The sequence below is a fragment of the Nicotiana sylvestris genome, chromosome 1 (assembly GCF_000393655.2).
Source record: "Nicotiana sylvestris chromosome 1, ASM39365v2, whole genome shotgun sequence".
NCBI classification, from domain to species: Eukaryota; Viridiplantae; Streptophyta; class Magnoliopsida; order Solanales; family Solanaceae; genus Nicotiana; species Nicotiana sylvestris.
Window position 1 is genome coordinate 158,024,663 of NC_091057.1, and position 25,864 is coordinate 158,050,526.

Sequence of the window (25,864 nt, forward strand, 5' to 3'; positions counted from 1 at the left end):
AAGATTGTCGATTTTGCATGTTTTTTGTTTATATTCACATTTCTGCTTTAGTTAACTAATTAGAAGCCATTATTTTCTATTTCCAAAGACCAAATAATTATGTTCTTCGTAACGAAAATTAATCAAGTAATCAATTTGTTTCATATTGTTGTATATTAATATCTTTCACTTACAGCTTGTTTGGAAGATTGTTACTTGTTGTATTGTATCGTATTGTTACTTTAAATACAATGTTTGTGATGATTGTTATTTAAATTTTATTGTATCATATTGTTTTAATCCGTCGTTACGTAACGATGGAAAATGTCACTTTATGAAACGATCAATTTGGTGTGTTAGCGTCGTTTCCTTATTTTTTTCTCTTATCTTGCCCTTTTTTGTTATTAAAGATTCTTATTTTATCCTTTACCCTACATTTTTATATAATACTATTACCTCATACCTTACTTTTTCATTATAGTATTGCATGTTTGTTCTTCATATTATTGGTGCATGACATTATGAAACGACGACAAACAATACAATTTATCCAAACATTATATACATCAAAACGATACAATGCAATACATTATGAAACGATACTTAACAACCATCCAAACAAGTTGTTAGCAACGTAACACACCCGTTATGCAAAATTGACAATAATCTAAATATATTTCACAGGTTTTACGAGTTGAAATTCAATAAAAATTGCTCTTGGTATTTTACCACTTTAATTAAAAAATGCAATTCAATAATATTTTAAAAATAAAACAAATAGCTCGTTAGCTTGTTAAGGTTTTTCTAGGATTTGTACTACTTAACATACATTTAATATACAATTTGTTATGCATATATCTAGCAATAAAAAAGAACATCAGTAATTCCACGCATGGTTCTTTAGAACCAACAAACTTATAGAAGCTTCAATATCGCGCGACACTATTTCAAAGTTCAAACTTTTGATATAATTCGTCTAGAAAGGCAAATGTGAACATGGTTTTGAGCTAAGATATTTTACCTATTTTATTATACCTTACTTCTCTTCAAACTTTCATTTGGTACAATCTATATACTTGTAAATAAATTCGAACTACAAGGACACGTGGAATGTAGAAATTAATATACCAACATATAACAATGCATATTTGAGATTTTTATTAGTATGTATTCTTTTAATTAGTAATATTTTAAGTTGCTCAATCCTTTGAATCAGCAGGAGAGAGAGACACACAAGTAGGCAGTAGCTGAGTTGCAAATTCTGTTCCATTTCATATATGTTTATAAAACCATTCAGTCTATACTCAGACTTTTAACTTCCAATTTATGCCATTATGTACAATACCTGTATAGAAGTATATTTTTGTAGTGCTGCTATACAGTAAAACTAGAGCTTAGCATCCATGAAAAACACATAAAAGAGGGGGTGTAATGACTTCTATAGACAATTTCACAAAGCTTGAACACTTTTGTCAATGCTGTTGCAGCCACTCCTGAATTGCAGAACGGAGAGCATGGTTGGGAACAAGATTCGTATTCGACAGTGCAAGGTTTGTCATGGGCGAGGTGTCATGTCCGCTATCCAACCATCCTCTTAACGCTTCTGCTTCGTACGTGAATCCATCAGCTGCTACTACTGGATCTTGCATAGTTTCCTGTTGGTTTTTACAATCAGAAATGAAACATATAACATCAAGAAATGGCTAGAATTTAACTCATTATACTTTCTGAAGGAAAACAAAGAGACTATCTTAACTTCCCAAACTTCATTGAGTAGGATGACAACCACCTCATTGACTGGAGTATCAAAACACAAACTTGCATGGAAACTTTAAAATTACTAGTATAATTTTGCAGAACTGAGAAACAACAGGAAAGGATGCTGATTTCTAGTCAAAAGAGGGGTTTGGGTTCGTGAGAGTGAGGGTATGCTAATTTCTCAACGTGCTAACAACAACAGAAAAAAAAAAAAAAACAGTGAGGGAGGGTATTGTGTACGCACACATTACCCCTACCTTGAGAAGGTAGAAAGGTTGTTTCTGATAGACCCTCGACGTAAAATAGAAGAATTTGTCAACGTGCTTCAGATGATAATTTGTTATACAACTGGAACACCTACCTCATTTAATCATATATGACGACTGCTCAATTCAAACTATATGGGACTTATAATGCCGTATGATGCTAGATTTAAAACAAGCAGTATACTAACCTGAAATATTGGACAAATAAAATAGGATGGAATTTCACAACGCTCTTCAGAACCCATCCTAAAAGATGATGCCCCACATGAAGCTCTCATTGGTTCAAGCACCTTCCACACCTCTGAAGAAAGTTCAGGGCGGAGCCTCCCATTCTTCTCACAGCAATTCATAGCTAAGTGAGCCAACTGCTTGGCTTGCACAAACGGCCAGTCTCCAGCAGTTGGATCCAGCAGATCTTTCAAATTTCCTTTATCTAATGCATATTGGACTTCATTTTTTATTCCCAATGCAGGCCTCCCAGTCAACAGCCTAAGTAATATAATCCCAAATGAATAGACATCAGACTTTGGAGTAAGCTCTCCTGTATCGAGGAATTCAGGGTCCAAATATGCAAATGTGCCTTTTGGGTCAGTTCTGTAACAAAGTGAAGTACTTTTTTCCGAAAATTCGTCTTCTGAGAGAACTCGACAAATTCCAAAGTCACTAAGCTTGCTCACAAAGTTTGCATCAAGCAAGATATTTGCTGGTTTTAGATCACCATGAATTATGCCCCGAGCGGTGCAGGAATGGAGGAAGATGAGAGCAGAGCAAAGCTCTGATGCAACACGAATTCTAGTTTGCCACGACAGTGGAGGCGTGTTATCCTTGCAGGTAAGACGATCTTCCAGGCTTCCGTTGGGAAGATACTCGTATACAAGAGCCCATGCTTCTGGACACGCTCCAATAAGAGTGACAATATTTGGATGCCTCAACTTGCTTAAAATATTGACCTATATGAGACCAATAAACCCTATCATGAATTGCCAAAAAGCTATCTGCGTTAATGAATTAAAACTTCGTGGGATATTGATTGAGGGATAAGCATAGCATGAAAAAGCAATATAACAAGGTAAGTAGAGCAGAAAACTGATGAAACAACACACTAGAACACATAAAATTTGGTAGGCGTGTAAACCAGGGAGCAGGAAGATATCAGGTGAAGTGACCCTATTGGAGGTTTATGAGTAAACCGAGTCTTACATGGTAATAAATCTAGCGAAACAAACAAGATAACTGGTATTTTGATATTTCAACATGTAGAAGAGCACCAACCCTTCCGAGATAAACCTATTGGCCTAATCAATATACAACCATTTTTAGCAGATAATCAACCATCTTAAAGAAGATGTGGGAAAGAGCTAAATGGCCTAATCAAACCATAAAAAGATAGTTCTCATCTGGTGAGTGGTAAATGGTAATGATCTAAGTGTAGCTACAATATGTTGGACACAAAATAAACAAGAAAATATTTTTACTTTCCACTATATCCATCTGCGCTACCACCATCAACAGATATCAAGCCATTGAGCACTGCTGTTCTTTGGTTCTTTTATTTCCCTATTTAAACTTCTTGCCTTGGGGCTTGGCCACCCAAAACGGGGCTATAAAGTAGAATCTGGCCAAAACAAGGGGCACAATTGAGAGGACAAATACCAAGACAATAAAGAAATAGAAATGAGAGTAGACACAATTTAGGTTCTTCTATGCACAGAGGCAGAAATGCAGCAAAACATAACGAATCTAACCTCTTGTTGGAACTCTGAGGGCCCTTGCGAGCTATGAGGGTGCAGCATCTTTATTGCTACATGAGTGTGGCGAAGGAGGCCTCGGTAAATGCTTCCATAACCGCCTTCTCCAATTTTCAAGGCTGGGTCAAAACGCCGAGTTGCTTCTTCGATTTCATGAAAATAAAATTCAGCAAATAATACAAATGCAGATGTAGTCGAGGACCCGTTTGAGTGTTGTTTCCTCAGCGCCTCAGCTATATTGAGTGCATCATCACGCTCCACCTGCAGTTCATCTCTCTCCTTCCTGTACTTCTGCAAAAGGTCGACAGCAGAGAACATTTTCTGTTCCAACTCTTGCACCGTTGTGTCAGAATTTAAGAGTTGGTGCTCCAGCGAAGATGTCTGTGCTTGAGCTGCCTGCAGATCTGCCAACATTTTATTTAGCTTTGATTTCATTTGATTAGCTTCTTCCTTGCCTTTTGCAAGTGCTTCCTCTATGTCTCTCCTCTGCCTCAACTCATCGGCATAGATTGTCTCTGATGCTTTTGCCTGAAATGAAACTATTACAATAAGAATTTCCCCCTTAATAGTAGCGCAAATACTTACAAAAACAATCTCCTTTTCAAAAACTGGCAGTTTAGGTCTTACTGTCTTAAATCTCAATCAAACTTAAGCTTCCCATCAATCAACAGATGAGAAATTTGGCGCAAATGAGTAATCGTCGCAAACAACCAAGAGAAAGCCAAACTGTAGTTCCATAACATTCAACTATCCGAAGTAAATTTAAATGAACAAATTTACCCTTCGTCTAGCCTCGATTGCATCCTTCTCTGCTTTCCTACGCTTGATTGATTCTTCAAAAGCTTCTCGCCTTGCATCTTCTGCCTCCGCGACATACTGCTCAAGTCTATCCAATAGTTCATCATTCATGCTTCCAGCTGGCTCATCATTTAAACTCTCAGCCTGCTATTTTCCCCAATCATCAAAAAATTTAAGAAGCATATTAGATCTAATTCTTCAAACAGAAACATTCGCATTACATTAGGAAATAAAAAATGAAGGTATTGCTTATAATTAAGTAATTTAAAGAGACAAGAGAAATAACATGATTTACTAACTTACTATACTTGGAGAAGATGGCTGATGATGACCAGGAATGAAGTGGTGCAGTGTGGATGAGTCAATTGCAGTATCATTCCCTTCAGTTCTTGCAAGGGAAATTGTAGGTGAATCACCAACCATTTCACCATATGAACTTGATGAAAACCGTGAAGCCACTGAGGGACTTCTATCTGAACTCATGCTTGGAAAATTAGCCCGTAAAGTCCCACCAGAGGTAGGTCCAGAGAAGATTATCCTGTGATTGTCAGAAGCAACTCTCCGATATTCGTTGAAAGGGCCCCTGAGCCCTACTTGTTCGTTGTAACCCTCTGTAACAGATCTTGATCTTAGAACGGTATCATTTTCGGGACTTACTGGAATTGACGGTGACACACTGTCCGTATTAGGTCTCTCTGACTTACTTTCTCTGCATGACATAATATAGTTACCATTTAGCGTTCCACATGTTTTTTAAGTGACATAAGAGATGAACTTTACCCTACCCCCACGTCTCACGCATCCCAATCCCAAGGAAAGTCAACCTTAGGGAAGAAACGGTAGAAATAAAAATCCATAGCAAAATGATATTTATAAGAAAACACAGAATTAATCCGCATGTGCCACCACATTTCATCCAAAACAAAGCTTCAAGATAGTAACAGGAATGACAGGATGCATACCTTGTATAAACGAGGTTCCCTTTGCATACAAACCAGATGCAACAGAATGTGGGTGCTTGTAACCGCACATAGATGGCTTTCTTCGACCTAAGGTCAGTCATTTTCCTGAAATTTCATCATAAGAGTTCAATTCCCAGATTGGTGTGTTACGCAATAAATTGACGTAGATTCCCCCACCCCACCCCACCCCCTCCCCTGGAGGAAAAAGAAAAAAAAGAAAGAGGCACTAAATTCCCCAACTTTATTTATTTGATAACGTAAAAACATTGAGTTGTGCTTCTAGGACTTCTTTTCCTTGCTTCATTGGTTTTAAGTTCTCCTTTTTCCTTTGGAATTTATGTGTTTGGGTGATAGAGGTCGGAGGAAACAGGGCAGAAGGACATTATCCTATTTCTCCTGAAAACATCAGTGCTGGTAAGTGTTTAGATGCACAGAGGAAGTCTGACTTGCAATAATGATGGGCCAAGAAGTAAATGAAAGTCAATTCTATTTGCCGTTGCTCAAGAATAGGAAAGTAATTGAAAAAAGAAAGGCAAAAACAAGCAAAAGATCAGCATGGTAAACAAATTAAATGAACTATGGCACCGCAGACCATAAGACTCTAGCGGAAGAGGCTACATAATGACACGTTTGGTATGCATGAGAAGAATATTTCCTGTTTCAACTTTCTTGCATTAAATATTAACCCCCATGCACTGAAAAACTTAAACACAGAGAACTACCAGAAACCTTAGGTTGACCACCAAGTATGTTACCATCACGTTTCAGAGATCTTTCTCAGACAATACAGCCATCAAATGAAGTTTGTCAAAGAAGAAAGAGATCAGTATTTTCCTTGATGTGAGTGACTTAAGTGGCCTTTTTCCAAATATTCAACCATCAACTTTATTAAGGCTAGTATTTCTGTATTTGATGTGAGAATTAGAAGTTGTAGGATGAACTTAGGAGTCAATTAATGGACTAGACACACATGATGGAGGAGGGGAGGAGATGGGAGACGGATCCAGCAAGTCAATTCTTGTTTCTTCTGTTGCTTGAAGACTTAACCCAAACAAGACTACCAAGATATCCAGCAGCCCACCCAATATTTATTGTTAGTGACATTCAAGTAACTGAAAAAGTATATCTTGTTTTTACTTTGAATAGCACTTGTTTGCGGCAGCTCCCATAACAAGCTTCCCTATACCACGCTGCGATACAAGCTCGACTATGCCCTTCTCAATTGAATCCATTTCAACAACTAATTTATCAGCTCGAACCTGAAATAAGATAGAGACGTAATAGAGGAAGTACAAAGCATCAGTTCAATCGAGAGTATAATAAAGGAATATGGAAGTGTAGACTTTCTTATGATAATTAACGGTGTGCAGAATGAAGCTCTGAGTTGAACATCTGGTGCATTTATTATTATACCTGAAAAAGGGAATCTAGATTATAACTTTTACTTATTACTCATCCATGCACAATATGGAGAACATGGGGTAAGGGAGAACTTCCATAATGGTTTCCCCTTGCCAGCCAAAAAGATATTTAATGTATTTAATATTCTTCCAAAGAAGCTCTCAAATTACATGCAAACAAAAGCTTTCAGCTTGCATAATCACCACTATCACGTTCTGCAAAAGACAAAAACCATACCCCAGCTCGTCCACAGATCAGAACGTATTTTTCCAAAATCTTGTGCATGTCTTGCCTTTCCTTCTCATGGTATGTTCTGACTTGATGCACATCCAACTGATCTATGTTAAACTTTGTACCCACTGCAAAAACCATCCAAGAGAAACTGGACACACTTTTAAACGATAATTTTGATGAGACCAACCATCATTACTATTTAAAAGAAGTTTGATGAAGTTACGGAGAAAAATGACATCTCAAGCAGCACAGTGAAGAAAAGCTTTCCTTCTATTTCTTTTGTACAGAAAATGGGGTGCTGGTACTTAAATTCTGGGATCATTATGGAAGCAGAAAAAACATCTCATAGTTAAGTAAAGAATTAATTCCCATTCATGAACAATTTGTCTGAAAACTCAACACTAATAGCATTTTCGAAATTTCCAAATGAATGAGTGAGAAAAGTTAACGAAAGCTGTAATTGCAAAAGTAATTTTGTTTTATTCTTTTCTGTTTCTTTGAGAGGTGGGGTGGGGTTGGTTTCATGGAGCTATAAGTGTAAGCGCATTAACTACCAAGAGGAATAAAATTTTTTGATAAGTTGCGACCAAATATCCCATTTCCTCTTACTTCTCTTTAAATTAATAAGCAAACAAGAAACTAACTTACACTCCCTCTACCCAAACCCCCACCCCACCTCCTCCTCCCCTCAAATGGAAAAAAAGAAAGAAAGTATGTGAGTGAAATTATTCAACACCACATCATTAGTCTTGAGCCTCATTAGGGAAATAGAAGGGATTGATAAGCTTAATTCCAGGAACAACTGCAGAAGAAATAGTAGCATCCTCAAGTTTGAAAGCTTTAAAGAACTGTAAATTAAGAACTAACCTTCCCTTAGCTGAATTTTGGGCATAAAAAATTGTTCAAAAATAGTTCATTAGGTAGGTATGTTCACTAAAGAATAAAAAAACAGACCTATCATAAAACTCAAGAGTCAAACCAGAGAATAACAATCAACTTTCTCCAGCACAACTAGGAGCTGATGCTAATCAAGTATACAAGTCCAATTAATTTATGCCTCAACAATCAGTAAAATACCAATAATGAAATAAACCACCATCTGACTTTATAAGTCTAAAACATCAGAAAGCCAGAAAAAAAGAAGCAAGTCAGTTCAACAAATCAAACTAACTCAACAAACCACCTTTTCCAAAACACCTTATAGCAAGCCAAGATTAAAAAAAAAATCAAAACTTGAGCACCAAGAATCATATCAATTTGGAAAAAAAAAAAGGAAAAAAAAAAAAAGAGTTAATTACTCATGGGTATCTTCTGAGCTGGAGTATGAACATGAAGAATGCAAATTCTACTTCCACCAGATTTGTGCAAAGCCCACTTCAGAGTAGGTTCACTCTCCTTCAAGTCTTTCCCGACGGCGACATATATCATATCGACGGCCACTCTCGCCGGCGGCGTTAATGGACTTTCAATTTCCTCATTCAAATTCAGACCCGACAAATCAACTTCCGGGTACCTTACCGGACTCTGTCGGATTTCGGGAACTGGACTCTCCAATGCCATGGGGCAATTCAACTGTATAACAATCTAATTCTCTCTGTATACACACAATTACACGTACAACACAAAACGATTTTGAGTTAATGTAATGAATGAAAAAAACCCTTGTTTTTACTGGAATTTTATAGGAGTTGGATTGGTCATTTGCTGTAAGAGGCGATGAAATTGAGGAGGACACAAAATGGAGTGGCAATGAAAGTCTACGGACTTGAGATTATAGTGAAAAGAGATTGCTTGTGCGGAGTATTTAGCAGTATATGGACTACGGTGTTAAATTTAATCTGATAATTAATTTTTACAACTAATTTACCAACTTATGATTATTGGTCAACTTTTCTCTCTCTCCATTTTTGTACAGTTGTTTATCGTACTCTTTGTCTGTATCCTCTCTTCTTCCTTAAAACCGAAGCTTCTCTGTGCATTTTGTTGAACAATTTTATTTTATTTCGAACTGATTTAATTAATTAATTAATAATATGTGCGCTGTTAATTTGTCATCACCTCATTGGTTGGGGTCCTAAAAGTCCAGAGAATGAAAGAATAGACATTTGCTTCTTTCTTTTTTTCTTTTTCTTTTTTAGTTGTTTTAAACTAGCGTTTGGCCATAGATTCCTAAATTTGTTTTGAAAAATCTGATTTGGGTGAAGTATGGTTTGAAGATGAAAATGCGTTTGGACATACGTTTTCAAAACATATTTTTCAATTTTATTTTGGAAAAACATGTATATAATTCTCAAGTTTTAAGATTTTGGCCCAAAATTAGCGATTGGGGTGATTTTGGGATTTGGGATTCTGCCAAAATGTGGGCAAAATTTATGGCCAAACATGAGTTTGCCAAATAAATCCCAAATTTATTTTGGAAAAGCTCATGGTCAAGCGGGTCCTAAGTTTGCGAATAGAAAAGGAACATAGATTAGAGAAGGTCTCTCATGAATTTGCTCGGAGTTTTTATTTTTCTTGTATATTTTTATGGGATTTTACCTATCTATACCATATATCAAACATTATTACCAAAAATATTCATAATTTGTTATTTATCCATGTAGTCCACACTTTTACTACAAATTATATACCAATCCAAAAATAGGTAGATTTTGCCAATAAAAAAGCCCTAAAATGAAGGCACCAAATCTGATGTGATTCTGTCAAGGATTTTATTCGAATTTTGAAACTGAAGGAGATCTCTCTTCCTGATGAAGGCACCAGTTGCGTAATTCTCTCCTTCCTCAACAGAAAGATATCTCACAAAAAACGCAATCAAATTGTACAATTACTGAAGAGAGACTATATCTGTTCTTCGTCTCAAATTGTACAAAATTGCTCTTCGTCGATATCAGTATTCAAATTGTAGAAACTATATCTGTTCTTCGTCTTTTTTCCTATCAACTACACGAAATCATGTCAAAAATCCTAATAATGCTGAAATCGAATGGTAATTGGGATAACTATGGCAGATTTAGAGATTTTGAAGTTGATGCCATTGTGGTAGATGATAATGCAAACTACGAAATTCTCAGTTCTACAATTGCAGAACAATTATCGATTGATACATCGGATAAAATTATAGAAATCAAATACATTGTGAACGAGAATTGTCCTCCAATGGAGATTAGGAATGATATGGGGGTTCGTGCTTACATGGAAACCAAAAAGGAGAATAAAAACTTAGGTTCGTATCCTTTATGTATAAGCGTAAGAGATTTCAATATGGAATTGGCAATCAACAATGAAAGCACCAGTGCAGGTATGTTTGATTCGACATTGCAGAGAGTTATGGTGTTACTATGTTATCTACAATATTACTACAATTACCTACAATTAAACTACAAAGCTCACATAGTACTGAAAAGGATAAAGCAATGTTGCTTTCAAAATTATCTACATAGAAACTACATTTATGAATTTATTGTTTGCAGGTTCGTCTGGATCCCTAAACTTACTTGAATTTCCATCCTCACCAGCTATAGAGGAATATCAAAGTGAAATAATAACTGAATCTACGCAAACATATATTGAAGAAGGACAAGTTTATCAGGACAAGCAAACAGTAGCTGCTGCAATGAAGAATTATTCAGTGATGCACAAGTTCCAGTTCAGAGTAAAACGATCTAGTCATAGAAGGTATGTAGTTATTTGTGGATAATATATCAGCAAAATCAGTGTATGATTGAAGATAGGTGGGTTTTATAAATTGTAGTTAAATTGTAGTCAGTTTGTAGTTAATTGTAGTTTTTTCATAAATTTGTGTAAATATTGTATTTCTTTTGTAGCTACTGGCTTATATGTGTTGCTGAAAGCTGTAAATGGCATTTCAAGGCAACGTCAATTAATGATTCGGCAATGTTCAAGATAAGAAGTTTCAGCCGTCAACACACATGCTGCCTAATGGACGAAACATTCATACAGCGCAAACGTACTGCAGCAGTACTTGGTAGCATGGTCGTTCCAAAGTATTGTGATCCTAAGACTGTTTACACACCAAAGGACATACAAACTGACATGTTATCCGAACATGGACTGAACCTAAGCTACATGCAAGCATGGAGAGCAAAGGAAAAAGCTTTACAGTTTTTGAGAGGGAATCCGTGTGACTCCTACAACAAATTACCCAAATATTTTTATATTCTTGAGAAGAATTATCCTTGTTCTGTTGTTAAATTGAAGAAGGCAGCAGATGATTGCTTCTTATACGCATTTGTTGCTCTTTGTACATCAATAAATGGTTGGCAACATTATAGGCCGGTAGTAGTGGTTGATGGGACATTCTTAAAGTCAGCCTACAGGGGGATTATGCTGACAGCAAGCACCATGGATGCAGCAGGTAAATAATGGAATAATTTTGTACTTGTTTTGTAGACAGTCTTTAAAATGCAGTTAAATTGTAGTTATGTTGTAGTTATTTTGTAGTTATATAAAAGAATGTAGTTAACATGTCTATATTTCTCAATATATATTGTAGTTGTTATTTAATCATATTTTATGTCTTAAAAATGTAGGTACTATTTTTCCCTTGGCATATGCTGTGGTTGATTCTGAAAACGACGCGTCTTGGAAGTGGTTCTTTGAGCAATTCAAGGAGGCATATGGTGAAAGACCTTCAATGTGTGTTGTTTCAGATAGGCATGAGAGTATACTGAAGGCAACATCAGTTGTCTATCCGGGATTGGCACACTACTCTTGCATGTGGCATATATGGACAAATATAAGGTCAAAATTCAAGAAGGGACATCTACAATTACATGAATTGTACTTTGCTACAGCACGGTCATACACTATGGATGAATTTAATGAAAGGATGTTGAAGATTGAAGAGGTAGACCTGCGTGTAAAGTCTTACCTATATGATATTGGCTATCATAGATGGTCAAGAGTACATGCAACGGTGAATAGAACTTTTACTATGACGTCAAACATTGCCGAGTCGTTGAATGCTGTAACAAAAGATGCAAGAGAGCTTCCAATATTTGATCTATTTGAGTATATGAGGACTCTTCTTGAACGTTGGACAAAAGAAAAGTTATCGAAGGCAAAGGGTACTTTCACATACCTTGGTCACAAATACAACAAAGAATTGGAAGACAACAGTACATTATCTCAGAAACTAAGGGTAAGATATTTTTTTTTGGTGCAGTAGAATCAAAAAAGTACTAGCTGCAGTTTTTCCAGATTGTAGTTAAACTGTAGTCAAATTGTCGGTAATAATAGTTTGTAGATGAGCTGTAATATATTTGTTGCTGATTTGTAGGTAAATTGTTGATAATCCATTTTAATGATTGATGTATTATTATTTCTGTTTGGTCTTCAATTGTAGGTGAGGGCTTCAACAGATCATATACATACTGTGTTAGATGGTGTGAAGCGGTACATTGTGTGTCTAGAAAACAAGAAATGTAGCTGTGGACAATTCCAACTTGATGAACTTCCATGTGCGCATGCTTTGGCAGCATTAAGGCATAGGAATGAAACATACGAAAACTATTGCTCTCCGTATTACACAAGGAAGAGCCTTCTGCTTACCTATGAAATGCCAGTAAATCCTCTTCCTGATGAAGGCAAATGGGATGTGCCACAACATATTTTGGATGAGGTAGTAAAGCCACCGGTGGGAGATAAAAGGCAGCCAGGGAGACCTCACAAGGAAAGATATAAAACATTTGATGAAATAAAGTCAAAGAAATACAAGGTGTCATGTGGCAATTGTGGAGGTGAAGGGCATAACAAAAGAACTTGCAAGAATGCGCCGAAAAAGAAATGAATATCATGTAGTTAGAATAGTTATTCAAAATAAATGTTAGTGAGCTCAAATTATCGGATTTTCTTGTGTAATTGTTTAAGTTTTTGAAGATGAATAAGAAGTATAAACATCAATTTGTGTATCTGCACTATTTATGTTTTTATGTATTCTGTCAAGCATCTAAAGTTGTCTTTTTTTTATAGAATAGTTAAACTTTAATATTTACTGTATACAAAAAAACTGATATTAATAAAGAATGCATTCAACGTAAATTGTATCCAGATTGTAGTGAATATGTAGTTTAACTGTGTTAGAACTGTAGTCCTGTTATTCATATGTAGAGGAGTTGTAGTTAAAATGTAGTTTGACGTAGTTTAAATGTAGATAAATTGAATTTTTTGATAAACCTTGTTGATAAAAGATGGCTAAATTATTTATATGATTCCTGTATTTATTTTATCTTTCTGCTGTGTAACAAATGACAGTTATATACAGATATTACTTGGCACTTGAAGGTATTTATAAAAATAACTTGAAGATTAAAGTCAAATTGTAAGACAAAGTTGTTGCTGTAAAAATGTAATCAGAGTACTCGAGTATAATGTAATCAACAAAAAGTGTTGTAGAAAACCAAAACGACATATTTCCTACATTGTTTTCCAATTCAACTACCAAATTTCACAGACCAAACTAGGAACACAATAGTCTATTTCTTCTTTCGTTGCACTCTAGTCCTCTCGTTTTTTGCCGGAGCACCCTTCCTCCTTGCTAGCCTGCCAGTAACCTCACTCTCACTGATTGACCCATCTTCTTGCTTCTTTGTTGCATAGTCCCACAGTAGAGCTCCATAGCGTCTACGGTGTTGGTCAATATCAGAAAGATCTTCCTTTGGGATTGCCAAATCTCCAAGGCTAACATACTCCGCAAATGCAGCCACAAATACACCACAATCGCTGCATAAGATGAGAATTTTTCATTATATAACAAATGATTAAAATAAAAAAATTAAACATATAGAAAGGGAGATTATTTTTTTACACTGAGCCTTCCTTTTGTTGTGGAATCTCAGCAACCATCCATTGTATGTCGAGAGGGTCCGTAACTGGTTTCTCGATGTATGCCTTTGTGCTCTTGAAGTTAATGTCTTTACGTTTACCATAGAAACCAGTGCATGACAAATACAGAGGGATAATGATTGAAAACTTGTCAACCAATGTCTCAACTGTTTTATGACGGTTTGCTCTCACCATGGAATCATAAACATAAAGTTGTCTGTCCTTTATGTCAAAAACTAGCAACAACCAATGGAAGTTCTCTACAAGGTTCACAGGCATGAGCACATAGTCAACAAGATCCCAGGCAACATTAGCAAGAATTCTGTACCCAAGAATATATTCTCCAACATCATCCTCGGGTTTAACAACCGAATACCTTTGTTCCGGTGGAGAACTTATGAACTTGTCATAGATTCTTTCAATCTTTGTCTTGAACAAGCAATCCGTGGTTGTGAACCTAGTATTATTGTTGGGGCCATATTTGCCTCTTTTTCGCAGATAATACATAATAACATCAATGTGCTGCCAAAATAGAATAAACATATACAATAAGGTACGGTGTAACCACACTTGTCTACAAGACAGCTACAGATTAACTACAATTTGAATTTATTAAAAACTCTAACAGATTGCTGCAAATTAGCTACACTATAACTACAGAAATATAACAGTTAGTCCAAGTACCTCACAAAATGTAATTTAATTGTAGTTTGTATGAACCATAGTGAACAAGTACTATATGTACAATTGACCCATCAGACTACAAAACAACTACACATTAACTATATTTATGCACTGTCTACATTTATTCACTATACAGAGGAACAAATGAAACATACCACCTAACTTAAGGTCCCAATAATCAGCAAGTTCAACCTACAGTTAATATTAATAGGCACAATCACAAGCTCTACAATATTACTACAAGGTAACTACAGTTGTGGTACACGGAGATTCCAAGTCAGTCAAAAGTACCAAAATTCCAGTTTGTACATACAATCATCATCACATATGATACATAAGGTCCATAAAAAGCAAAATTTCACAGCTGAGACATAAATATAGTAACATATATATGTTGTCTACAATATTACTACAATTACACATCATAGCTGAAAAATAAACTACAATTACACTACACAGCTGAAGACAAAACAGATATTGTGAATGATTATGTTCTTTATACTTACTGTGTTATTGATGACTTGTCCGGGGTGAGCAAGGTCATAAAACCAGTCCTTCTTATCAATCTTTTCACAACCAAAATCCAACCAAGGCTTGATTTGGTTATCCTTCTTGGAAAAGTAATATTTCCTCCTGTAATAACAAAAAAAAGATGATTAAATACAAAAAATTGACAAAATGAATTACAATTTTAAAGTATAAAAATGGTGAACAGACAGTGTAAAATGAAGCATTCATACCTCCTAGATACTTTATCACTACGAACGTATAACTAGTTAGTGAACCTTTCTGTCAATTCAGGATCTACATTTTCACCTATGACACTTGTGAAGGGGTGCTTGAGGTAAAAAAATTTAGGTCCAATAGATGTGCTGCCTCCAGAACTATACAAAGATGTGAAAGGTGATCGTGCATGTTTTCCGGGTTGCCTGGTTCTACCGGGATGAACTGGGGTTGATTCATCTCGTATGGGCTCGCCATACATGACCAACTGTGATAAGTTTTCTGGCAGCTCAAAGTCATCCAATGTCAAACCTTTGTTTTCAATGCCTTCAGGAACAACGTTTTTATCAATGCCTTCAGGAACAACTTCAGTCACAGTCACACCGTGAATTGGCGACTGTGGAACTTCACCTTCTGTAGATAAGTGTAGATCTATGTAGATATGAACAGTATTATGGAGTTATAGAGAATATAGAGAATATATTACCTGCTTGTTGTGCCTCAGCTACTTCATCAATTACTAGTTCTTCCTCAATATTTCCTTGTAGATGTTCTGCTGAAACTTCAGCTTGAATGAATAAGTGGGAATGAGAATTGTAGATATATGTAGGAATATGTAGTTAAGGTGTAAATTATTAAAATTTTGCATAAAAACCTTATTATAATGAAGGAATGGTTTTGTACCTGCTTTATATGCCTCAACTGCTTCTTGGAAGTCAGGATATAAGTCAACATGTGGTCGAAAATGTTCTGGAAAAATTGTAGCTGCAACACATAGTAAAAAAATGATTAGTATAATTAAATAATGTTGTCTTGAAATCAGTAGATATGTATGTAGGAATTTTGTAGATACATGTTGTAAGCACGTGATTTTTGACCCTCCCCGAGAATTTTCACATTTTAGTGTGAATATGTGAAATTGGGTCTAGTATAGCTATTTTAACTATTTTTACTTTATTTCGTTGCAAAAAGAAAAATTACAAAAAAAAAGTATAGATATAAATTTTAGTCTATGTATCCCTCATAAACTTGAAAAAATCAAAAATTGCACTTTATTTTGGTACTTTATATAAATTCGAAAATTAACAAAAAAAATATATAATTCTATTAATGTTTTGAAAAATACAAAAAATATTACTTCATATTTTATCTTAATATTTACGAAAATTACAAAAAATGGTTTTATTAATATTTTATAGTCGTTTTAACTTTGAAAAAATACAAAAATAGTACTTCATATTTTATCTTAATATTTACGAAAATTACAAAAAAATAGTTTTATTAATATTTTTGTAGCTATTTTAAAATCTTGAAAAATATTTAAAAATATATAGTTTTGTTTAAATACTAGTCTTATTTTTGGTAGTTATTTTGCTTACATAGGACTAGTTAAGCAACGTGTTCCTATTTCTCGGGTCCGGGCAAAAGAATAATATTCGGGTTTAAACTACCCGGTTTTAGGCCTAATTTTCGGACCTAGCCCATAATAAACAGTGTCCAGGACACATGGGGAACCCCACCACGCGTGGGGGACATAAACCTTGAACCCCACCACGCGTGAGGCTCATTTTTCTGGGCAAAACCCAGTACAAAACACGGACAAGGGCCAAAAAGCAGAGGGACGGAAAAAGGATTTTGAAATTTTTTGAGAGAGGGTACTGTACCCTCGTCTTCTTCCTAAAGAAGAGAGGGCAAACCCTACTGGAGATCCCGACCTCCCCCCCCCCAACGAAAAAACCAGGGGGACGACTACTGTGCAATCTTCTTCTTCAACAACAAGAAGAAGAAGAAAACCCTACGAGCCCAACCCGGTCTCCTCCCAAACTGCCTCACGTCCACCCTCCCCCTCCATCACCCCCGTCCAAACACCATCGCCCAAATACCATAACCACCATACAAACGAAACCACCTCCCTCCGTCACTACCCAGACACCATGTCCGACCAACGACCCCAAAATCCTCGCGTCCAAAACCACCGGTAAACCCCCCACGTACCAGCTCCACCAAAACAAAAACCATCGCTGCTGCATCGTCCAGTCCTCGACGATAACCCTCACCCCAAACCATTGTCTAAACAGCCCCAAGCTCCATCAACGACCTCCACTGTCCGAACGCCACCCCACGTCAAAAGGAGCAGTCGACAAAAACCAGTCCACAAAAACCTCCGACCACCCATAATCATCGTCACTCCTCCACCTCCGTCAACAACCAAACAGACCTCCATAGCTGCTCCTTTCATCACCTCCAACGACCCCTTTGTTGCAGCTTCTCGCAACAGTTGCTGCGTCGAAAAATACAGCAGTTGTTGCTGCGTCGCTGCGTTGCTGAGTAGCTCAGTCGTTGCTTCAGTCCGGTGAGGTCGTTTTGTTCGTCGAGGTTCGGTACGTCGAGGCGCTGTCTGAGGTTCCGTCGTTGTTCTTCGTGCAGAAAGGTCCGACTTAAGTTCCGTCGGAATCGTGTTTGTCGCTCTGAGTTTGTCGAGGTGCTAAGGTTAGTAAACCTCGATGTATTAGATAAATAAACTTACGTTGAATGTTTGAGATGCAATATAAAAATTGGTATGGAAATTTTCTGCCTATGTTTCATTGTCTGCATTTTGGTTCATTCTCATGTTATGTTATTCTTGTTTATTTGATGTCGTTTAATTAAGTTGGACTAGTCGTTCTATGACACAAGTTTGACGTTAATCTGTTCGTCCTTTCCTTCAGTTGGACATTCGAAAAAAAATTATTAGTATTAGTGCATGCTGTTACTACTACCGAAACAATCATTCACTAAACTCCTTTTATTAAACTTTTAACAAGTCATGGGATTTTAGTTGTAAAGAAGCTGTAAGGTTTAGTATGGTTAAAAGCGTAAAGATGGCATCCCTTTAAAAAATATAAAAAATAAATAAAAATAAATAATAAATAATAATAAAAAAAAAGACGAGCTTCGCTAAATAAAAATGTACAAATTGCGGAGCCCTCGCAAAATATATGTATTAAATACTTAGATTCCGGGACGGGCCGGTTAGTAAATTTCACGGCCCTACCCCAAAATAATAATGCGCTAGTTGCTTTAGGCGCGCCTTTAATAATGTTATCTCCCTAAACTCGGGTGCACATTTATGTGACCCAAATCCAAATCTCAACGGAGTCGAAATATGTCTCTAGTCACGGGCGCATTGATTGTGGCGTGGCCCGAGATGCATTTCCATGACGTTGCAAATTCTTTAAAAAATAAGAATGAGATGAGCCTCGCCGAATAAAAATACAAATTGCGGGGCCCTCAGTAAATACTTGTTTAAAATTACTTAGAATTCAGGAGGGTCGTTTAGCGAATTTCACGGCCTCCGCAAAATAATAACGCGATAGTCTCTTTAGGCGCGTGTTTAATAATTTACTTTCTTAAGCTCGGGTGTGCATTTCATGCGACCCAAATCCAAATCTCAAAACATCAAATAAAATGCGTTCCGGATTGTGGGTGCATTTCATGTGACGCAGTCCAAAGACGTGTTTTAAGCGATGTTCACATTCTTGTAAAAACAATAATAATAAAGCGGTTAAAAGTTAAAATTTGCACATAAGTTCATACTTGTATAAAATCAGATAATCAAGCCGAATATAACAGTTGAGCGACCGTGCTAGAACCACGGAACTCGGGAATGCCTAACACCTTCTCCCGGGTTAACAGAATTCCTTATCCGGATTTCTGGTACGCAGACTATAATATAGAGTCATTATTTTCCTCGATTCGGGATTAAAATTGGTGACTTGGGACACCCTAAATCTCCCAAGTGGCGACTCTGAAATAAATAAACCAATCCCGTTTCGATTGTCCTTTAATTGGAAAAACTCCCTTGCGCCCGCTCGGGCGCGGAAAAAGGAGGTGTGACAGCTCTGGCGACTCCACTGGGGAAGATATGACCCTGAATCACTGGTTCAGGGTTCAAGAATTCGAGCTTAAAATAATTGTTATAGTTGGCTTTATTTATTATCTGATTTTTACATGATATATGCCTAATGTGCTAAATGATGCTTTTACCGCTTTAATATTATCTGAATTGTGTATATACAACTGTTACGAAACCCCCTTCTTTCTGAGTCTTCTGAATTTATGGTGTACACGTGCGCGTGACCCACCTTTCTGTTAAAGTCATACCAAATAAGACGGAGTTGGGACAAGTAACTAGGCCGGGCAGACTTTCGTGCTCCCGGTACGTTGCCCCCGCTTCGGCTCAAACTGTCCGTTTGGGTAAGCCAGGTCTAGAACAAATACCCAGGTTATGAACTTAGTATAACAAAGCCACATGCCGGATCCCTAGTAGGAACGTTTATTTGCATCATGTGCATTTGACTTAGGGGACTCAACACAGGGGTTGGGTCCGTCTAGGACAAGCAACCTGAAAATAATAGACCATCTTATGGCATCCTATGTGCTACATGTTATATTCAGTCAAGGGCGAATGGGTCATTTGGTCATTTCCAGCATGATGTTATTTTAATCAAAGCATGGGGAACATTTGTGGAATCCAAGAAGCCTTGGAATTCCCTATGTCCCCCACGCTTGCTTTTTGGGAAAACACATGGGGAACATTTGTGGAATCCAAGAAGTCTTGGAATTCCCATATGTCCCCCACGCTTCATATGTTGGAAAAAGCGCATGGGGAACATTTGCGAAATCCAAGATGTCTTGGAAATCCTTATGTTTCCCATGCCACATTTTGAAAATAACAATAAATATAAAAAAATGAATGAAAATACATATAAAAACAAGGCATGAAAATTCAAAAGATTTTGTATGTTGTCATCATTTTCCACAAATTAGAAAATCGTGAAAAGATGAGGAAATGGTAGTGTAGAGATATAACTACTTATTTTAGAAAAAAAAATAAATGTCCAAGTAGTGTCGAAACTCTGCCGAAATTTTGAGAATATAAAATAAAAAAATATATGTCTTATTAGTTTGTTTTATAAAAAAAAAAAGCATTAATAGAAAAGAAAATTATTTGTCTTGTCATAAAAACGAAAAAAAAGAGTCTTGTTTTTAATAAGTGTTATTTATTTGTTTATGAAAATGACAAAATTAAAATAATCCAAAAATATTTTCTCCATTATTGACTTCTTTAGGAAGTCTTTCTAATTGTTTTCAAAAATAATATAATATATAAAAAAAAGCAGATCCGAAAATATTTTGATTCTTGTTCAAAATTGAAAAGAAATTTCAAAATTCAAAATACATTTTTGAGAAGCATTTCTTTTATTAAAGGTAAAATTTCGAAAAATATTTTCTTCTTTTCTTTAGAAAAAAACGAAAATTCAAAAAATGTCTTAGAAGTCTTTGTTTTAAAAAGTAAATCAATCAAAATAATAATAATACTTCCTTTCTTATTTGGAAGTAGTTCTTTCACAAATCTCAATTAAAAAAAATGTGTTAGTTAATTTTCTTATTCATTATTGGACCGAACTACGCGGGTTTGATTCTCACCGGATGTGAGATACGTAGGCAACCCTCATCGGGTCCAACCCCACCTTTTGCTAAAATAGCTAAAAATCAAAAATTTTAATCTTGTCATAAATAAGTCGGGTGATGTCCAACCCACCTTTTGCTAAAATAGCCAAAAAACAAATAAATAAAAAATATATGTCAAATTTTAATTTTGTCATAAAGAAGTCAGGTGACGCTGTTTTATCAAGACATAGCCGAATGTTCCCGAAAGGGACGCCGGAAGGCTGACTTTGCATAAACAGCCACCTTTGGGTCATTTTTTAAGACTTGGTCCAGTTGACAGCCTAAAAATCTTCGTCCCCGAGACATTGAAAGGCCGTGTTTGTAATATTGAGTTTTCTAATTTGAAAAACAATAAAAAGAGTCATAAAGAAGTCGGGTGATGCTGTTTTGTCATAAATAGCCGAATGTTCCCAAAAGGGACGCCGGAAGGCTGACTTTGCATAAATAGCCACCTTCGGTTCATGTTTAGAATTTCTTGGTCCAAGTTGACCCACACAGCCTTATAAATCTTCGTCCCCGAGGCGCTGAAGGCCGTGTTTACAACGCCAAGTCTTTTATTGTAATTTGAAAAGAAAAAAAAATCAAAGAGTCAGCGGTCATGTGAATACCGTCTTTTGTCATAATAAGCCGAGCCAGCTTCGGCCGCGTCTTAAACCGTTCTTGCCGAAATAGCCTTAGAGTATCTTTCAGTTGTCGAAAGGTTATTTTCGTAAAAGAATGGACAAGTTTTAAAGTGTCAAAATAATCCTCCCCGGCCTCAAACTTCATGTGAAAATTGGAAGGCCACATTTGCAAAAAATAACCATTTGGTTGCATTTGTCGAACAGAGAAGGGAGCTGGAATTTTGTTTTTGAGTCTACCAATCTTTTGATTAGAACATGCGGGTTGTTTAATTTTCAAGTTTGTGAGTAATCTTTAAATCCTTTAAACCCAGTTTGTTTTAAATTTTACAAAAAAAAAAAGTGTGTTTAGTATTGTTTATCTTTTATTGGTCCGAACTACGCAAGGTCTGATTCATGCGGGGTCATGATACGTAGGCAATCTCCATAAGATTCGACCACACACAAAAAAAAATGATAAAAAAGAGAAAAAAAAAGAAAAAGAAAAACAAAGGTAAATAAATAAATAAATATATATATATATATATATATATATATATTGATAATAATAAGGACCGACTGAGTCCATTCTAACATATTTGGTTTTGAATTGTGAAGAAAGTTGAGGTGGTTGGTTTGTGCCTCAAAGAAAATGACAACTAACGTCGAAGCTGTTACAAGTGCTCCAGAGACTCAGAGTGGGAAGGTTCCTCGTCATGAGTCACAATTTGCTACACAACAAGAGCAGCACCACTCTCCTGAGTACCACTCATACTCGTTTGATCTTGCTGCAAAAACTGAGAAGCCTGCCCGAAAGATGGTACAGGAAGAAATGACCCGAAGAGTGAAAAGCTTAGAACAATGGTTGGAAAACATGCAAGGGTTGGCAGGCCAAAAGAGTGTTGCCTTCAAAGATCTATGTATATTCCCCGATGTCCACTTGCCGCCTGGTTTCAAGACTCCAAAATTTGAAAAGTACGATGGACATGGAGATCCCATAGCCCACCTGAAAAGATATTGCAATCAACTGAGAGGGGCAGGAAGAAATGAAAAATTGTTGATGGCTTATTTTGTGGAAAGCCTTACGGGAGTAGCCTCTGAATGGTTTATGGATCAAGACACGTCTCGCTGGTATGTCTGGGATGACATGGCGCAGGCCTTTGTCAGACAGTTCCAATACAACATCGACATTCCCCCAGACCGCATTTCCCTTTCAAACCTGAAGAAGAAACCAAGTGAAAGTTTCAGGGAATATGCCATAAAATGGAGAGAGCAAGCAGCTCGAGTTAAGCCACCCATGGATGACCACGAGCTAATTACTGTCTTCCTTCAAGCGCAAGAGCCAGATTACTTTCAAAACATGGTGTCCGCAGTTGGCAAAACCTTCTCGGAAGCAATCAAAATTGGAGAAATGGTAGAGAATGGTCTTAAGACAGGCAAAATTATAAGTCAAGCTGTTCTTAAAGCCGCAACTCAGGCTGTCCGGGTTGAGTCAGATAATCTTAGCGACACAAATGAGGAGATTGAAGAAATCATGATGACATCAGGGTCTAGAAGAGGTCCCAGGAGAACATCTCGAAGGTATGAGCAGCCTCCTCAGGTTTTCTATGGCTCCCCTGAGCAGTATTATCCACCTCAGGACGCTCAATACTCTGTCGCTCCACCTCAGTATGTTGTCCAGCCACCAAAACACCCTAGGAGGCGAGCACGAGCATCACAAAATCTCCAGAAGTCTCCACAAAATTTTCAGGTGCCCTATAACCCACAGCCAAGCCAGTGGTATAAAGGTGAACAAAGGCTGAAAGATAATTTTACACCAATAGGAGAGTCCTATGAAAGCTTATTTGAGAAATTAAAGAATCATGACATGATTGCACCTATTCCTCCAAATCGTGTGGACCCACGTGCAAGAAGCTTTGACCCTTCTAAAAGGTGTGAATACCATTCCAATGTCCAGGGGCACAATGTTGAAAGCTGTCGGGATTTGAAAAGAGAAATAGAAAGAATGATCCAAGAAGGGCGGATTGTGATTAATAACAGTGACATGGAGCACTCGAACCTCCTCGAGAACTTGCCTGCGGAGGTTGATGAGGTTGAAGCTGGTAATATTGATGCAAAGATCAGTGGCTAAAATGCCAATTTTGATAAAGTGGGAGGACGTTTTGTTCCTTGGTCAGCAAGAGAGAAGCTTGTGGTGGCTTATTTTGTTGTCATTTCTGTTGTCCGGATTATTAAGGTTGTAATTTGGATTTTGTCCTGTGTCAAACCTTCTTATCTTTCCATTTTGTCATAGCAATTTGTTTAAATTTTGTCCAGTTTGTGTTAGGATTTTATTCTGGTTGTTTTGTTTGTTTTTTTATTCAAACCATTTTGCCGGTAGTCTAATGCAAAATCCGGTCTTTGATTATTCCCAGTCATCTTTTTGTTTAGTCGTGTTATCATTTCGTTCAATGCCGATTCTAGGGACATGACATGCGCACACACTTTGGGCCTAGTCTTTAAAGTTAATCATAAAACCCTGGAAAGGCGACCAGACCATTTAAAGAAAATAAGGACGGTTTGAGATTATTCAGAGCTCGAGTCATGTGGAACTGGGGCAAGTAAAATATGAAGAAAAACCGTTAAAACCAAGATTCGCCAAATTGGCATGAAGGGTGTTCATGATAATGAGAGTATCGCCCAGCGGTGTTTAGAAGTGACAAATGAACAAACAGATGTTGAATATAATTGTCAAGTCTAGCACCATCGGAAGAGACTATAAATCTATTGTTTAATTGTGTTGTTTGCACTTGGCATGTCTTGAAGACTGGAATGACGAAGGCATTTTGTTCTGCTACCAAAACACTTTATCCTTCGTTACCCCTTTTGAGCCTTACTTGTTTTTCTTTCACACCCCTCGTTCGGAATCAGTAAAAACGACTAGAAAATGCAAGCATGGCATGAAAAAAAAGGAAAAAAAAAGAAGAAAAGAAAACAACAAAACGAAAAAGAGGGAAAAATGAAAGAAGGAAAAGAAAGAAAGAAAAATGATTAAAAAAAAAGAATCAAATGAAAAAGAGGAATTGGGAACTACGTTTGACCTGATTCCTCAAAGAGGATACGTAGGCGCTTCACGGCTCGGTCATAGTTTTGAAAAATGAAAAAAAAACAATTAAAATATCCCCAAGCAAGAAACTGGGGCAGATGTTGCGTTTGATGTAAATAAATCTAATTCCGAAGGTTGTAATTAATAACCCAAAATGAATGCATTTTTGAGCCTTTAATACCCTTTCTTTCTAGCCCAATCCAAAAACCCACATTACGGTCCAAAGAAAGACCTTCCGATCAGTCTTCAAAAGATGCCAAGTCAGACAAATGAAGAATCTTACCGGCGAACATAACATTCTGTTCCACAGCAGAAAGGACTCTAATCTCCAGCAGAAAGAGTCGTACCGGCGACACTCCAAATCCCCAGCTGGAAAGTGATACAAATGAGAGAGTCTTATCGGTGAAAACCTTCACAGGCACCATAAGGCGATGAAAGCTGAGAGAAAACCAAAATGAGAGAGACTTGATAGTGAAAACCCTTCGGGCACTACAAGTCGAATAAGATTGAGAATCAGAGGGGGAATCGCCAATTGAAGATCTTGAAAGATGATTGACGGTAGAGGATAGGCCACATACGCATGTCATGGCCATTAGAGTCGGTATCTGCGTTTGATAGGTTTTTATTTATAGTTTCTTTTGTAAAAGAGTCATCGTGTCCTTTGTCTTTTATTTTGTTTCTGTTGTTTTTCTCCTTTCACAAAAAATTTCCCCAATAGAGTCTGTCCGGTCAGAACAAGTATGAAATGACTTCAAAAATATGCCATCAGCTTTCCAAGATGAGATCTGACTAGTATATCCAAATGGTATAGTCAACGAGGAACAAGCGCGAGGCCAGTGTCAAAAAAGATATCCCCAGCAAAGGGAATTGACAAAGGATTGACGAGCGTCAAGAGAGATATCCTTGCCAAAACCAAGGTTATAAACCTCAAAGGCCAAGGCCCTTGAACAGAGGAAGGAGAGCAGCGAGCATGATTTGGCGAAATCCATACTAGACTGAAAGGTCGAGGAAAATGTCAGTTTCCAAGCTATGCCACAAAAGAAGAGGGATATCCCCCAGCAAGAAGGGATTATCCCCAATATCATCCCCAACAAGTTGTTGAATGCAGAGCAAGGAAGGAGAAAGGGAAAGCCATCCCAGCAGGAGTATCACAACCAACCACCATGTTTTAAACTAACAAATTTTGTTTGATTTGAAACAGGTAAAAGGAATGACATTGATGCAGAACTGCATGCCACAAGGGATATTATCAAACTGGGGCAGAAAATTTTCCTTCCATTTAGAAAAA

The 25,864-nt window shown here is 36.9% G+C and overlaps 3 protein-coding genes and 1 long non-coding RNA gene across 5 annotated transcripts; 1 reads left to right on the forward strand and 3 right to left on the reverse strand.

Annotated features, from left to right (window-relative positions):
- Positions 1-1,227: 1,227 nt before the first annotated feature.
- On the reverse strand, positions 1,228-9,079 carry LOC104224072 (U-box domain-containing protein 33). Of its 2 annotated transcripts, none has more exons than XM_009775645.2 (9): positions 8,445-9,079; positions 7,150-7,271; positions 6,649-6,770; positions 5,512-5,616; positions 4,853-5,258; positions 4,532-4,693; positions 3,749-4,279; positions 2,192-2,953; positions 1,228-1,634 (listed from the first exon to the last, which is right to left on the reverse strand). In XM_009775645.2, the coding sequence occupies exons 1-9, from the start codon at positions 8,704-8,706 to the stop codon at positions 1,452-1,454; spliced, it is 2,655 nt and encodes an 884-aa protein (XP_009773947.1). In that variant the 5' UTR covers positions 8,707-9,079; the 3' UTR covers positions 1,228-1,451. The 2 variants fall into 2 exon arrangements, with proteins under 2 accessions (XP_009773947.1, XP_009773940.1); XM_009775638.2 differs by having other exon boundaries at positions 4,532-4,696; positions 8,445-9,078.
- A 1,040-nt stretch (positions 9,080-10,119) lies between these two features.
- Positions 10,120-12,958, forward strand: LOC138876497 (uncharacterized). Its single transcript, XM_070155539.1, has 5 exons — positions 10,120-10,447; positions 10,620-10,824; positions 10,974-11,524; positions 11,700-12,310; positions 12,515-12,958. Exons 1-5 carry the CDS (start codon positions 10,120-10,122, stop codon positions 12,956-12,958), a joined length of 2,139 nt encoding a protein of 712 aa, XP_070011640.1.
- A 685-nt stretch (positions 12,959-13,643) lies between these two features.
- Positions 13,644-14,447, reverse strand: LOC138876498 (uncharacterized). Its single transcript, XM_070155543.1, has 2 exons — positions 13,976-14,447; positions 13,644-13,890 (listed from the first exon to the last, which is right to left on the reverse strand). The coding sequence occupies exons 1-2, from the start codon at positions 14,269-14,271 to the stop codon at positions 13,644-13,646; spliced, it is 543 nt and encodes a 180-aa protein (XP_070011644.1). The 5' UTR covers positions 14,272-14,447.
- Positions 14,448-14,493: 46 nt separating this feature from the next.
- LOC138880501 (uncharacterized) lies at positions 14,494-15,484 on the reverse strand. Its single transcript, XR_011403203.1, has 3 exons — positions 15,417-15,484; positions 15,183-15,309; positions 14,494-14,514 (listed from the first exon to the last, which is right to left on the reverse strand). It is a non-coding gene; the product is annotated as an uncharacterized lncRNA (long non-coding RNA).
- Positions 15,485-25,864: the final 10,380 nt, after the last annotated feature.